Source organism: Cetorhinus maximus, chromosome 2, assembly GCF_964194155.1.
Source record: "Cetorhinus maximus chromosome 2, sCetMax3.hap1.1, whole genome shotgun sequence".
Taxonomy (NCBI): domain Eukaryota; kingdom Metazoa; phylum Chordata; class Chondrichthyes; order Lamniformes; family Cetorhinidae; genus Cetorhinus; species Cetorhinus maximus.
In genome coordinates, this window is record NC_135880.1 from 139,369,566 (window position 1) to 139,384,179 (window position 14,614).

Consider the following 14,614-nt stretch of genomic DNA (forward strand, 5'->3'; position numbering starts at 1 on the left):
AAGTATGAAGAACCTTTAAGGCTTTGAAAAGGAAATTGGATAAGCACCTGGATGGAAAGGTAAATACAGGGCTATGAGAAAAGGGTGGGGGAGTGCAAAACTAATTAACAGCTAAATTAGTTTTGCAAAGAACCAGCAAGTGCTCAAAGGGTTGATTGGCCTCCTTCTGTGCTGTAACCATTCTATGATCCTAGGATAGGACGAGTGAACACCTTAAAAATTTTCAACTGATCAGAGAGTGCCAACCTGGTTTTGCAAAGGGTAGGTTATGCCCGGCGAAATTGATTGAATTTTTTGAAGTGCTGACTAAAGTAGTGGACAGGGGACTATTTATATATGTTATTTATGTGGACTTCCAGAAAGCATTTAATACAATTCCACATAAGAGACTGTTAGCTAAAGTTGAATCTCATGGAGTTGAACAGAAATTATTGACCTGGTTAGGAAATTGGCTAAGCGACAGGACACACAATAAGGGTGACAGCAGATACTCCAATTGGCAGATGTGACCAATGGTGCCTGCAAGGGCCTCAACTATTTGCTATAATTAGTAATAACTTAGATGATGGGATAGAAAGCCATATATCCAAATTTGCCAATGGCACAAAGATACACAGCATTGCAAGCAGTGCAGACAGAAGAATAAAACTACAAAGAAATATTAATAGGTTTTCTGAATGGGCAAAACTGTGGCAAATGTATTTCAATGTAGGCAAATATGAGGTAATCTACTTAGGACCTAAAAAGCATAGGACAGTGTGCTTTTCAAATGATGAAAAGCTAGAACCAGTGGAGGTCCAAAGAGATTTGGGGGTCCAGGTACATAGTTCATTAAAATGTCATGAACAGGTACAGAAAAAGGCTAATGCAGTGTTGGCCTTTTTATCTGGAGGACGTTAATACAAGGGGTTAGAAGTTAGGCTTCAGCTATACAAAGCCCTGGTTAGACCACTCCTGGGGATTAGTGATCAGATCTGAGCACCACACCTTAGGAAGGATATAGTGGCCTAGAATGGAGTGAAATGTAGATTTAACAAAACGATACCTGGACCCAAGGATTAAATTATGGGGAAAAATTGCAAAACTTTAAAAAAATTCATTCATGCGATGTGGGCGTCACTGGCTAGGCCAGCATATATTGCCCATCCCTAATTGCCCGTAAGAAGGTGGTGGTAAGCTGCCTTCTTGAAGCTGCAGCCCATGTGGTGTAGGTATACCCACAGTGCTGTTAGGGAGGGAGTTCCAGGATTTTGACCCAGTGACAGTGAAGGAATGGCGATATATTTCCAAGTCAAGATGGTGAGTGGTTTGGAAGGAAACTTTCAAGTAGTGGAGTTCCCATGTGTCTGCTGCCCTTTTAGTTTTAGATGGTAGCGGTTATGGGTTTGGAAGGTGCTGTCTAAGAAGGCTTGGTGAGTTCTTGCAGGGAATTTTGTAGATGGTACACACTGCTGCCACTGTGCATCGGTGGTGAGGGAGTGAATGTTTGTGGATGGGGTGCCAATCAAGTGGGCTGCTTTGTCCTGGATGGTTTCAAGCTTCTTGAGTGTTGTTGGAGCTGCACTCATCCAGACAAGTGGAGAGTATTCCATCATACTCCTGACTTGTGCCTTGTAGATGGTGGACAGGCTTTGGGGACTCATGAGGTGAGTTACTCGCCACAGGATTCCCAATCTCTGACCTGCTCTTGCAGCCACAACATTTATATGGCTAGTCCAGTTCAGTTTGTGGTCAATGGTAACCTTCATGTTGCTGATAGTGGGGGATTCAGTGATGGTAATGCCATTGAATGTTAAGGGGCGATGGTTAGATTCTCTCTTGGAGATGGTCATTGCCTGGCACTTGTGCAGTACAAATATTACTTGCCACTTGTCAACCCGAGCCTAAATATTGTCCAAGAGTTGCTGCATTTGGACATGGACTGCTTCAGTATCGGAGATGTCACGAATGGTGCTGAACATTGTGCAATCTTCAGCGAACATCCCCACTTCTGACCTTATGATAAAAAGGTCATTGATGAAGCAGCTGAAGATGGTTGGGCCTAGGATACTAAGCTGAAGAGCTCCTGGAACCGAGATGATTGACCTCCAACAACCACAACTATCTCTGTTTGTGCTAGATATGACTCCAACCAGCGGAGAGTCTTCCACTTGATTCCCATTGACTCCAGTTTTGCAAGGGCTCCTTGATGCTACACTCGGTTACGTGCTGCCTTGATGTCAAGGGTAGTCATTCTTACCTTTCCTCTGGAGTTCAGCTCTTTTGCTCATTTTTGAACTAACACTATTGTAAAGAATATATGTTCTTCACAACAGTCCAACAGAAATAGAAAGATAAATTTTTATTTCTGTTGGGCTGAGGATTAAAATTACAATGGCTGCCGTTTGAAGGACATGTTGTCTGGAACAGTGTGAAGGATATACAATGTATACAACAGAGTGTGCCATGAAACGCAGGATGGCGCCGAGGAAGAGTCTGGTCTAAAGGGGTACTAATGGCAACAATGTTTTAATTGGCTCCTGACCAGGTGACCAGTGATTATGTGAGAGTACTGTAGCATAATAGCTCCAATGTGTATCATATCCCAGTAATTCTACAATAATAGCTAGCTGGTTTTTTCTCCTCATATCTCTATAACCTGATCTCTCTGAAAGCCCCTGTCAAGAGAAAAAGGGGAAAATCACCGTTAGAGACATTGAAAAGCAAGTGCTCAACCAGTGAACTAGAGACTGAAAGTGCTGGAAAACCACCTCGTGTCATCAATAAAGAACTGAAAGGAATTTGGAAGACATCAATCAAAATCATCCCATCGAATCTTGTACTCCAGAATGGGTACTATTGAACTGTTTTATCCAACCCTTAAAATCCATGTTTTTGTGTGTCTTGTATGTGTGTGTATAGGGATTTAAGAAGGAATAGAGTTTAGGTTATAGAGTTAGAAATTAGCAGTTTATATTTCTTTGTTTTGCCACTGGTTAATGACAGTTTGTTCAATAAACTGTTGTTTACTTATTAAGTTTACAAACCTGGTGCTCGAATTCTGTTAACCTAAATTTAAAAATTAAGTGGGTTGATCAAACCTTTTCACATTTGTCATGGCTCGGGGAGCAGTGGGGCTTGATATTGCAGTGCACTATCCCCAGTGAGTCATGACACTGTTGATGACTTCTTCCATCACTTCGCTGATGATGGAGAGTAGAGTGATGGGGTGGTGATTGGCCAGGTTGGATTTGTCCTACCTTTTTGTGTACAGGACTTACCTGGGTAATTTCCACATTGCTGGATAGATGCCAATGTTGTAGCTGTACTGGAACAGCTTGGCTAGGGACACTGCAAATTCTGGAGCACAAGTCTTCAGTACTATTGCCGGAATGTTGTCAGGGCCCATAGCCTTTGTAGTATCCAGTTCCCTCAGCTGTTTCTTGATATCATGAGGAGTGAATCAAACTGTCAGAAGACTGGCATCTGTGATGCTGGGGACCTCCAGAGAACATTTCTACATGCAAAGGGTTGTAGAAGTTTGGAACACTCATCCACAAATGGCAACTGATGCTAGATCAATTGCAATATTTTCTGTTAACCAGAGGTATTAAATTAAGCAATATGGGACAAAGGCTGGTATATCGAGTCATGTCACACATCGACCATAAACTAATTCAACGGCAGAAGAGCTTGAGGGCCTTTTCCTGTTCCTGTGCTCCTAAGTTCCTGTCCCTCAAACTAGTCTGCCTTTCAATTAGATCATGGTTGATCTGTACCTCACCTTCATTTACCTGCCTTAGCAGGCAATCTTGAAAGTTCAATTTTTCTCAGCATAGTCTTTTAGGGAAAAATTCCAGATTTCTACTACTGTGTGAAAAACTGCTTTCTGATTTCCTTCCTAAATGGCACAGCTATAATTTTAAAATTCTCTCCTTTTATTCTGGACTTTGACAGTGACTGCCCTTGACATCAAAACAGCATTTGACTGAGTGTGGCATCAAGGAGCCCGAGCAAAACTGGAGTCAATAGGAATCAGGGGGAAAACACTACTAGTTGGAGTCATAGCTAGTACAAAAGAAGGCAGCTTTTGGAGATTGATCATCTCAGTCCTGAGACATCACTGCAGGAGTTCCTCAGGGTAATGTCCTTGGCCCAACTATCTTCAGCTGCTTCAATGACCTTCCTTCCACCATAAGATCAGAAGTAGGGATGTTTGCTGATGATTGCACATTGTTCAGTGCCATTCGCGGCTCCTTAAGATACTGAAGCAGTCCGTTGCCCATATGCAACAAGACCTGGACAACATTCAGGCTTAGGCTGATAAGTGGCAAGTAATATTCATGTCACACAAGTGCCAGGCAATGACATATCCAACAAGAGAGAATCTAACCATCACCCCATGACATTTAATGGCATTACCATCGCTGAATTCCCCTCAATCAACATCTTATGGGTTATCATTGACCAGAAACTAAACTGGGCCAGCCTTATAAATGTGTGGCTACAAGAGGCTGGGAATTCTGCAGTAAGTAACTCACTTCCTGACTCCCCAAAGTCTGTCCACCATCTACAAGGCTCAAGCAGGAGTGTGATGAAATACTCTCCACTTCCCTGGATGAGTGCAGCTCCAACAACAATCAGGAAACTTGTCACCATACAGGACAAAGCAGACAACTTGGTTGGTACTCCAGACACCACCTTAAACAGTCAGCCCCTCCACCACTGACACACTGTGGCAAGAGTGTGCACCATCTACAAGATGCGTTGCAGCAACTCACCATGGCTCCTTCGACAGCACCTTCTAAACCTACGATCTCCACAACGTTGAAGGACAAGGGCAATAGATGCATGGGAACACCACCACCTGTAGGTTTCCTTCCAAGTCACACACCATCCTGACTTGGAACTGTATCTCTGTTCCTTCATAGTCGCTGGGTCAAAATCCTGGAACTCCCTTCCTAACAGCACTGTGAGTGTACTTAAACCACATGGGCTGGCTCATTACCACCTTCTCAAGGGCAATTAGGGATGGGCAATAAACGTTGGCCTATCCAGTGATGTCCAGATCCCATGAAAGAATAATAAAAAAAATTTAACAGTGTATTGGGTATTGTTGATCAGATTACTTCTCAATCTTCAATACTCAAGGGTAGAAACTTAGAACCATCCGGACAACTGTGTTGTCATTTTTTCAAGGAACAACAAAAAGGAGAAAAGACTTTTTATGGAATTTATAGATTTGTGTTTTCTTATGTATTAAAATATTTCACTCAAACTATCTTCGAAATCACTTGTGGTCAATTTTTCAGTCAATTTGAGTACAAAAAAGTCTCACAAACAGCATTTTTTTTGTTGTTGATTAAGAAATTGGCGAACTCCCTAATTTTCTTCCAATAGTGTTAGTTGGTCTTTTACATTGATCCATCTGATGAAGCAAAACGGGCATTGTTTTCATATTTCAATTGGAGGACTGACTCAGCTAGTACTACACTGAAATATTGGGTTTGTGCTCAGGTCCTTGGGTTGAATTTATAACCTACTTGAGTGCTATGAGTGAGACAAGCTCTCAGTGGAGTATCATGGAGCTGCAAAGCCAATTTCTATAATTTGGTAATTCACAGCTTTAGACAGGAGTGGATTGAGAAAAACAGCTTGTTATGTACTCCAGTGAAAAGATAGTAACTTTCGGTGAACCTCAAGTAGTCGTGCACTTTTAGGTTCATTCTGTACCTACATCTACACTTAGTTCCAGTGATCTGTTCCTTCACACATCCTTGGCCAGTGTGCAATTCACATTGCTCAAAGAGTCACTAAGCAGCCTTACTCCTTATATAAATCAAGTCCCTCCTCAGCAGTGTCAATAACAAGATAACGACTACATAATTGATCCAGGGCTTCTGCTGCAGGAGAATGAAACCATTCTCAGCTTTTGCTTTTCTCCTCCTGTTATGATTCTCATAGAGACTGATAACTTTGAATTTCCCACATAACCAACGGAAATAATCAAAGGGCAAGATTTCACATTAAGACTTTTACCGTATCCAAGCTAAAATCAGTATCAAACATTCCTTTAGTTCAATGTATTTGACAGGCAACTAATAAAGATATTTTCGCATTAACACAATAAAAATACGTCTTACAACCCCTTTTGCTGTGCACTGCTGTCATGAAGCTATTAATGTATACGATATTTTGGAAAATATTTTTCTTTCAAAATAGAGATTTAGTCTGCGGTGTTTTAATTGGATTAAAGGCAGCTAGTCTGGGTGCTTTGATGGGTACTAGTTTTGATATGTAAGAGCGATAGCGTACGTTTGCATTTTTTGAATAGAACATTCAAGAAGTGGGGTGAAAACGGACATCTTTCCAGCAGCTACCAAGCAATATGTTTATATCACTGATAAAGTTGGTACTATGAAACGGGTTTTATTGTTAGAGGGGTTTAGTTCAGAGTTTGTTGATACAATGAGAATTAACAGTCAATGGAGCTGGTTGGTATAACTTCAGTGGTTTTTGGGGGTGCAGGGCAGAGGCAATGAGAAATCAAAAGGTAACTGCAAGCCTCCAACTGGCTCCACAGAAACCAAGTGAAAGCACCTCATTTTGAATTTGTAAGGTGAAAATGCTTTTCCTGGTGTTTGGTTAAGTCTATGGGTTGCCTTTGCCTTAATGGAGATTAGTTTGGAAATTTGTTAAAAGTTATGATAGTAGTAATTTGTAGCTGTGTGTGTATATTAATGTGCAGAAGTTAATAAAATGTTTTCACTTAGTTTAACATAAAACCTCGAGAGCTGGTGGTCTGATTCCTGAATTTAGTTGCATCTCAAACATAACACTTAAAATTATAGGTTATGACAGTTGTTTAAAGTTTCCCTCTGGGATTTTTAAATAACTCTGCTTTACCAACTGCATCGATCATAACACTGCACTTTTGGTAAATGGGAAGCATAAGAACAAGCCCAAAGTTACTCCTGGCTTTCCAGCATATTCACTTCTCTCTGCCATGCTTGGTCGCAACTTTCAATGTCCTTTGAAAGTCGTTCCATTCAGTCTGAGTCTTCCAGATCAGACTTCCAGCAGCAAGGCCCAACTTGGGGACTCCTTGATTCTTTAATCTCCAAACATCCAGTCTGCTCTGATGAAGAGTCATATGGACTCGAAACGTTAACTGTATTCCTCTCCACAGATGCTGTCAGACCTGCTGAGTTTTTCCAGGTATTTTTGTTTTAGATTTCCAGCATCCGCAGTATTTTGCTTTTATCCAGTCTGTTCTGTTCTCTTCCCTTCCTTTCAAACAGAAAACAAACTCTTACAAGAATCCTGCTTCATCACAGTAGCTATTTTGTTCCCCACACAGCAATAGTTGCTTTCTCTCTCTCTGCATTTGTGTCTTACAAAGCAGCTGTCTTTTACTGAGGGTCACTGCAGAAAATGTGGAAACTGACACTTGATTTCAATAGGATCCTATTTTGAGTTTCACCCCCATGGTCACCAGATCACATGGGCCTGTCACAGAGCTAGGGTGCTTCCAAAATTCCCAATTTCACCTTAAGTTAAAGGAGACAGTTTAAAACGTAACTGCCTTGCAAAATCCGGCATTCATAGCACTGTTCCAATGGATAGTGGTAGTAGTAAACAAGGATCATTTGATTGTTCATGACACATTGTGATCACTTCTCACCTCTACAAGAGTTCTTACTTTTGATAATATGCATGTCACTGTAATTTGAACCCCAGACTAATCATGTACTGACCATTGTTTTCAAGTCCATTGATGGTGTCACCTCTTTCTATAACTACATGCAGTCCTTCAATGCATAGTGCATATGAAACAACCATGTATGTACACAGTGGATGTTAAGGTGAAGAAAATGAAGGCTCTGGTCTAATTGAATTAACTGAGTTAATTCAACACAGGGGAAAGGGTGGGCTCACAACAGGTCCTCCAAAACACATCTTGTAGGTCCAAGAAAAGGATTAGACCAGAAAATTCTTAACTTTTTAGCAGCTGTGGAACTCAAAAGTAAAGATGCAGTAAACTATGTGAAGTCAAAGTCTGTGAAATTAAAGATACACATGAGAAATCTTTGATGAAATAGCATCACCAGCATCTACAAATCCTATTCAACCTGGAACAGTTGATAATGTTCATTGTGATCATCTCTCCCTGCAAATAAGAAATTAATTTGCTCTTTGAGAACTGCAAATTCTGCATCCATCTGAGAGATGGGATCCTTAGCAGCCTCAGTGCACACAGAGTATTGTTGGTGGCAACAAAAAAAAGATGTGATGTGGAAACTTAGTTGACCTGCACATCTTTCATTAGAATAATGAAAATAAGACAACTGCGCCTCATTGTGTTAGTCTTAGACTCGAGCATAGTGGATGGCAGTACAGTGCTAATTTATGCCCATTAGGGTCAAAGAGAATCAATCTTGGTTGGTTATATGGTTACTATTCCTTGTCATGAGAAGAGAGCGAGTTGGGTGCAATTATTCAGAATCCAGTCAGTGTAAATCTGTTATCAACAAGATGGAGCACACGGTGGATTAACGTCATTATGGGGCAAAACCTGCAGTGCAGAGCTCATTTATGAGACTATATTTAGAATGCTGCTAAAGGTTTCCCTGCTGTTGCTGCTCCCATCTTCCACCTAATTTTTAATTGCATTATTTCTCACTTATTTATCCTACCCCTCTCCCTCATGCTCTGAGGGTAGTCCCTCTTGAAATGTACACTGCTCCGGTTGCAAATTCAAACTACAGGGAGGTACATTTTGGCCCTGACTCCCTAAAGACTTTTCATCATCTACAAGGCACAAAGTCAGGATTGTGATGGAATATTTTCCACTTGCCTGGATGAATGAAGCTCCCAACACTCAAAAAGCTCAACACCACCCAGGACAAAGCAGCCGCTTGACTAGCAACTTCAACATCCATTTCCTCCATCACCAATGCACAGTGTGCACTGTCTACAAGATGCACTGTAGGAGCTCATCAAGGCTCCTTCGACAGCATCTTCCAAGCCCGCAACCTCTACCACCTAGAAAGAGGAGGGCTGCAGATGCATAGGAATACTATTATCAGCAAGTTCCTCTCCAAGCCACACACCATCCTGACTTGGAACTATAATCGCTGTTCCTTCACTGTCACTGGGTCAAAATCCTGGAACTCCCTCCCTAACAGCACAGTGGCTGTACCTACACCACATGGACTGGAGTAGTTCAGGAAAGCGGCTCACCACCACCTTCTCAAGGGCAATTAGGGATGGCCTAGCCTGCGACGCCCAGATCCCATGAAAGAATTTTTAAAAAAAACTACAACAATGTGCCAAGGCTTCTTTGATAGCACCGTCCAAAACCGCAACCTCTACCACACAGAAAGGAAGGGTAGCAGGCAAACGGAAACGAAACAACACCACTTCCAAGCTGCTCACCATCCTGACTGTTCCGTCATCACCGGGTCAAAATCCTTGAATTATTTCCCTAACAGCACTGTAGGTGTACCTTCAGCATACGCAATGCAGTGATTCAAGAACATGGCTCACCCGCATGTTCAAGGACAATCAGGATGGGCAATAAATGCCACTCTTGCAAATATCTCACAAATGAATAATAAATAAGACAATTTCCTTCCCTTCAAATGACCATGTGTCCTTGTAATCTATGGAAGTTCAATGGTTATTTTAATAGGCTGTGACTGATCTGTAGTGGCAATTTGCTGCAGTGTATTGACAAAACAAAAACAGTTTTTTATTGAATAGAAAAATGTCTTTATTTATTGAGAAAACTTCAATAGGAGAAACTTTTATTATAAAAGTGTAAATATTCATAACATAGAGACTAAATACAAGTTAATGAAACCTTCTGTTTGACGAAAAAGTTTTTGAAACATTGGAGAGCATTTTCCAGGGCAATATTTCATTCCATTAAACATGAGAACTACTGCCTTTGCTCATTTGGCATGAATGTTGCTGCTACTTATTTACTTGCAGCCAATGATAGAAACAGACATGTTTTTCAAAACAAATTTTAATGCTACAAGAAATGCCAGTGCTGGAAAATGCAACATTTCCAAAGTGTGAGCATCCAGCATCTTTTTTATCAGATTTACCACAGTTAGATTCTAAACAAACTTCCTTTTATCCTCATTAAAACAACACCCAGTGCACCAATGTGACAATTTGAATCAGACCCAGCTGTCCTGTGATCTCCAAGAAAGATTAGAGGCAAAAAGATGAAGCAATTGAGCTACCTGGCTCAGCAGAAGTATACAACCTATTTAATCATTCAATGATAGTAGTTTCAACCATGCTTTAGTGAATGCATTTGGTGGTCCTTAATGTATTCCTTTTCCCCAGCAATTAACTTTCACTGCATTTTACACTCTGGTTCATCAGCAGAGGGTTTGGGCCACCAATCATTGTGTTCATTCTCATCAGATTTAGGTTTCTGTTGAGGACTTCCAGCTAAAGACAAAAAAAAATCCAAAATTAATAAAGATCTAAAGCATGCCTAATTTTTTTCAATGCCTATTTCAGCACTCTTCTGTCGAGTTTTTCAAACATCAATTTCCATGTTGGTGAAGAGAGCAAATTTACCAGGAGGAACTTCTAAAGGTTTCATTTAAACTTTCCGTAACATTGAGATGAGAACTCATTGTCTCTTTAAAGCCTTACTGCTGGCCTAATCTTTCACCATCTCTCTCTTCCAATACTTACTCATCTAATTTCCAAGAAAAGTTCTTATTTAAAGATATATAAATAAAAAAAGGCTGATCTGTAGCAAGAACTTGTCTGTACACATACCTCCGTGTTACAGGTGTTCTATGGCGAGAACATGCCTGTAAAATTACCTTCTGTATACAGGGTTTCTATGCCAAGTACTCATCTCTTGGGTTACCTTCCTTTATAGGTCATAGAGAGTTAGAGCACAGAGAGGCTATTCAGCTCATTGTGCCCGTGTCAACTCTTTGAAAGTGCCATCAAATTAGCCGATTCCTCTGCTGTTTCCCCATAGTCCTGCAAATTCCAATTTTTGAAATATAGATCTAATTGTCTTTTGAAATTGCTATTACATCAGTTTCCACCACTCCATATGGCAGTACATTGCTCATAACTCTCTGCCAGAAAATATTTCTCATCTCCTTCCTGGTTCTTTTGTTAGGTTTCCTAAATCTGTGTTCTCCAATTGAGTACCGGTACAATAGGCTGAAATGTCTCCTTCTGTGCTGTGTCATTCTATGTTAATATTCTATCAAACCCTTCATAATTTTGAAATCCCCTATGTTAAACCTTTGTTAACCTTCTCTACTCTAAGGAGAACACCAGCTTTTTCATTCTCTCCATGTAACTGAATTCCCTTATCCCAATTCCATTCTAGTAACCCTCTTCTGCACCCTCCCTAATGCCTTGGCATCTCTCCGAAAGTGTGCTGCCAAGCAAAGATCATAATCCAGCTAAGGCATAACCATGATATATAAAGTTTGTAAGATTTAGAGAAACATCCTTGCTTTCATAATCTATATCTTTATTAATAAAGCCTCAACTTGTCCTACCACCTACAAAAATTTGTATACGTGAAACCTCAGGTCTGTGTTACTGTATCCCCTTTAAAATTTTGCCGTTTAGTTTATATTGCCTCTCCTCATTGTTCCTTCCAACATGCATCACCTCACACCTCTCTACATCGACTGCATCTACACGCCTGTTCATTTCACTAGCCTGTATGTCCTCTTGAAATTTGTTTCTATTTCCCTCAATTTCACTATATTTTCAGGCTTTGTCATCTGAAAACTTTGAACCTGGATACCTAAGTCCAAGTCATTAACAAAATCAAAAAGAGTAGTGGCCCTAATTCTGACCCCGGGGGACAACACTATACTTCCCTCCAGTCTAAAAAACAAATATGCACCATTACACTCTGCTTTCTGACTCAGTCAATTTCCTATCCACTGTGCCCTTTAATCTGACAGACTTCAATTTTATTCACAAAACTATTGTGGCACTTTATCAAATGCCTTTTGAAAGTCCTTGTACATAATTTCAATCTTCTTGTTCCTTCTTTGAAGAACTCAAATCAAGCTTGTCAAACATCATTTGACTTTATTAAATCCCATGTTGTCTGTTGCTCGTTAATCCATGTTTTTTGATTGGGTAAGTACCGGGAGAAATTTTCCACTTGTGGGAGGGACTAGAACTAGTATAAGGATAAGAATAAGAGGTTTAAGAATAAGAAGTCTACTGTTTAAGACGGAGATGAGGAGGAATTTTTTCTCAGAGTCATTAGAACGTGGAATTCTCTTCCCAAGAAAGCAGTGGAGGCTGGGACATTGTCAATCAAAAATCTACTTGAATAAATTCAAAGCAGTCAAGGGTTATGGAGAGCAAAGTGGAGTTAAGGCACAACCAGATCATCCATGATCTTATTGAATGGCAGAGCAGGCGCAAAGGGCTGAATGGCCTACTCCTGCTCCTAAATCTTATGTTCCTCAGTTCCAAGTGATGATTAATTTTATCCCGAACTATGGACTCTGATGTTGCCTTATTAGGTTGAATGGCCCGTAGGTTTTGGGTTTATCCATCACCCCTTTTTTAAATAGGCATGCAACGTTTGGAGCCCTCCAGTCCTCTGGCAGAGTGCCACTAGTTAATTGCTGAGTGCTTGGATTTCTTCTTTAAATGCTAACGGTCCCCAACAGGATCGTAACAGTACCAATTTCTCTATCCTCTCCTCCTCTACTGTGAGATTGGTAGCATCCAACTGCTTTTGTGAAGGTAGGTGCAAAGTACTCATTTAGTCCCTTACCCATATCCTCTGGCCTCAAGGGGATTTCCTTTCTGATCCATAATTAGTCCCACTTTCCCTCTGACTCTATGTCTAGAAAAAAAATTTAGTGTTTGCTTTGTTATCCATTAATCTTTTCTCAGATACTCTCTTGCCCCTCTTACTTCCTTTTCGGTTATCTGCATTCACCTTGATTGTTTGTTGTTCTATAAACCTGACATTTATTGTAAGCCTCATTTTTTTGTTTCTAGAACAGTAAGTTTCCTGTCCAATGAGAAAGAAAGCACTGCTAGATCTGGTTCTTCAGAATGAGGTGGGCCAAGTGGAACAAGTGTCAGTAGGGGAACATTTAGAGGACAATGATTATCGTGTCATAAGGTTTAGGTTGGCAATGGAGAAGGACAAGGAATAAGCCAGAGTAAGAATAACGAACTGGGGGAAAGCCAACTTCAATGTGGTAAGAATGGATCTGGGCCAGATAAATTAGAATCAAAGGTTGGCAGGCAAAATGGTAACTGAACAATGAACTGCCTTTTAAGAGGAGATATTTCAAGCACAGTCAAGGTATATTCCCTCAAAGGGGAAAAGTATAGCAAATAAATTCAGAGCTCCGTGGCTGATGAAAGAAATAGAGATTAAGGTGAAGAAGAAAAGGTGGTGTTAGATAGGCTGTCTGTACTTTAAAAAGTTGATAAGTTACCAGGACCAGATGAGATGCATCAATGGATGCCGAGGGAAATGAAAGTGGAAATTGCAGAGATGCTGGCCATAATTTTCCATTCTTCCTTAGACTCAGGGTTGGTACCAGAGAACTGGAGAATTGCAAATGTAACACCCTTGTCCAAAAAGAGTGTAAAAATAAGACCAGAAACCACAGGTCAGTCAGTTTGAACTCAATGGTGGGGAAGTTTCTAGAAACCATAATTCATGACAAAATTAATAGTCACTTGGGTAAATGCAGGTTAATTAAGGAAAGTCAACATGGATTTGTTAAGGGCAAATCATGTTGAACTAACTTGCTTGAGTCGTTTGATGATGCAACAGTGTGTTGATGAAGGTTAATGCTGTTGATGCAGTGTACATGGACTTTGAAAATGCATTTGATAAGGTGCTACACAACAGACTTGATAGCAAAGTTATAGCTCATGGAATAAAAGAGACAGTAGTGACATGGACACAACTACCTCTCTCAGCTCTTCCACTGCTCCCAAATTAATAGACTGCTTCTTAGACATCCAGTACTAGATGAGCAGAAATTTCCTCCAATTAAAAATGGGAGACCATTGCCACTAAAACTCCATTTCTAGGAGTTCATCCCTTTCTTGCCAATTGTGCGAGGCTGAACCAGACTGTTTGCAACCTTGTGTCATGCTTGACCCTGAGGTGAGCTCCTGAATACACCCACACCATCACTAAGACGACCTATTCCCACCTCCATAACATTGCCCGACATTGTCCCTGGCACAATTAATCTGCTGCTGAAACCCTTATTCATACTTTTGTTACCTTTAGGCTGAATTACTCCAGACTCCTGGCTGGCCTCTTGGCATTCTACTCTCCATAAATTTCATGTCATCCAAAACTCTGCTGCTTGCGTTCTTACTCACGCCAAGTCTTGTTCACCCATCACTCGTGCTCACTGGCCTACATTGTTGGACCACAAGCCAAAGCTTTGATTTTAAAATTCTCATCCTCATTTTCAAATCCCTCATTGCTGTGACCCTCCCCATCTTTAATCTTCTCCAGCCCCCCAGCCCTCAGTTGTCTGCAATCATCCAATTCTAGCCTCTTGAGTATTCTTGATTTTAACTGCTGCAGTGGCCTTGTTTCCAGCTGCCATGGCTCAGC

The 14,614-nt window shown here is 40.7% G+C and overlaps 1 protein-coding gene across 1 annotated transcript in view; it reads right to left on the minus strand.

The window, feature by feature from the left end:
* Nucleotides 1-9,729: 9,729 nt before the first annotated feature.
* cenpe (centromere protein E) overlaps nucleotides 9,730-14,614 on the minus strand; it is a 189,853-nt gene continuing 184,968 nt past the window's right edge. The window contains exon 51 of the mRNA XM_078570164.1: nucleotides 9,730-10,449. Within this exon, the coding sequence (XP_078426290.1) occupies nucleotides 10,352-10,449 (98 nt within the window). The 3' untranslated portion in view covers nucleotides 9,730-10,351. The remainder of the gene's footprint in view (nucleotides 10,450-14,614) is intronic.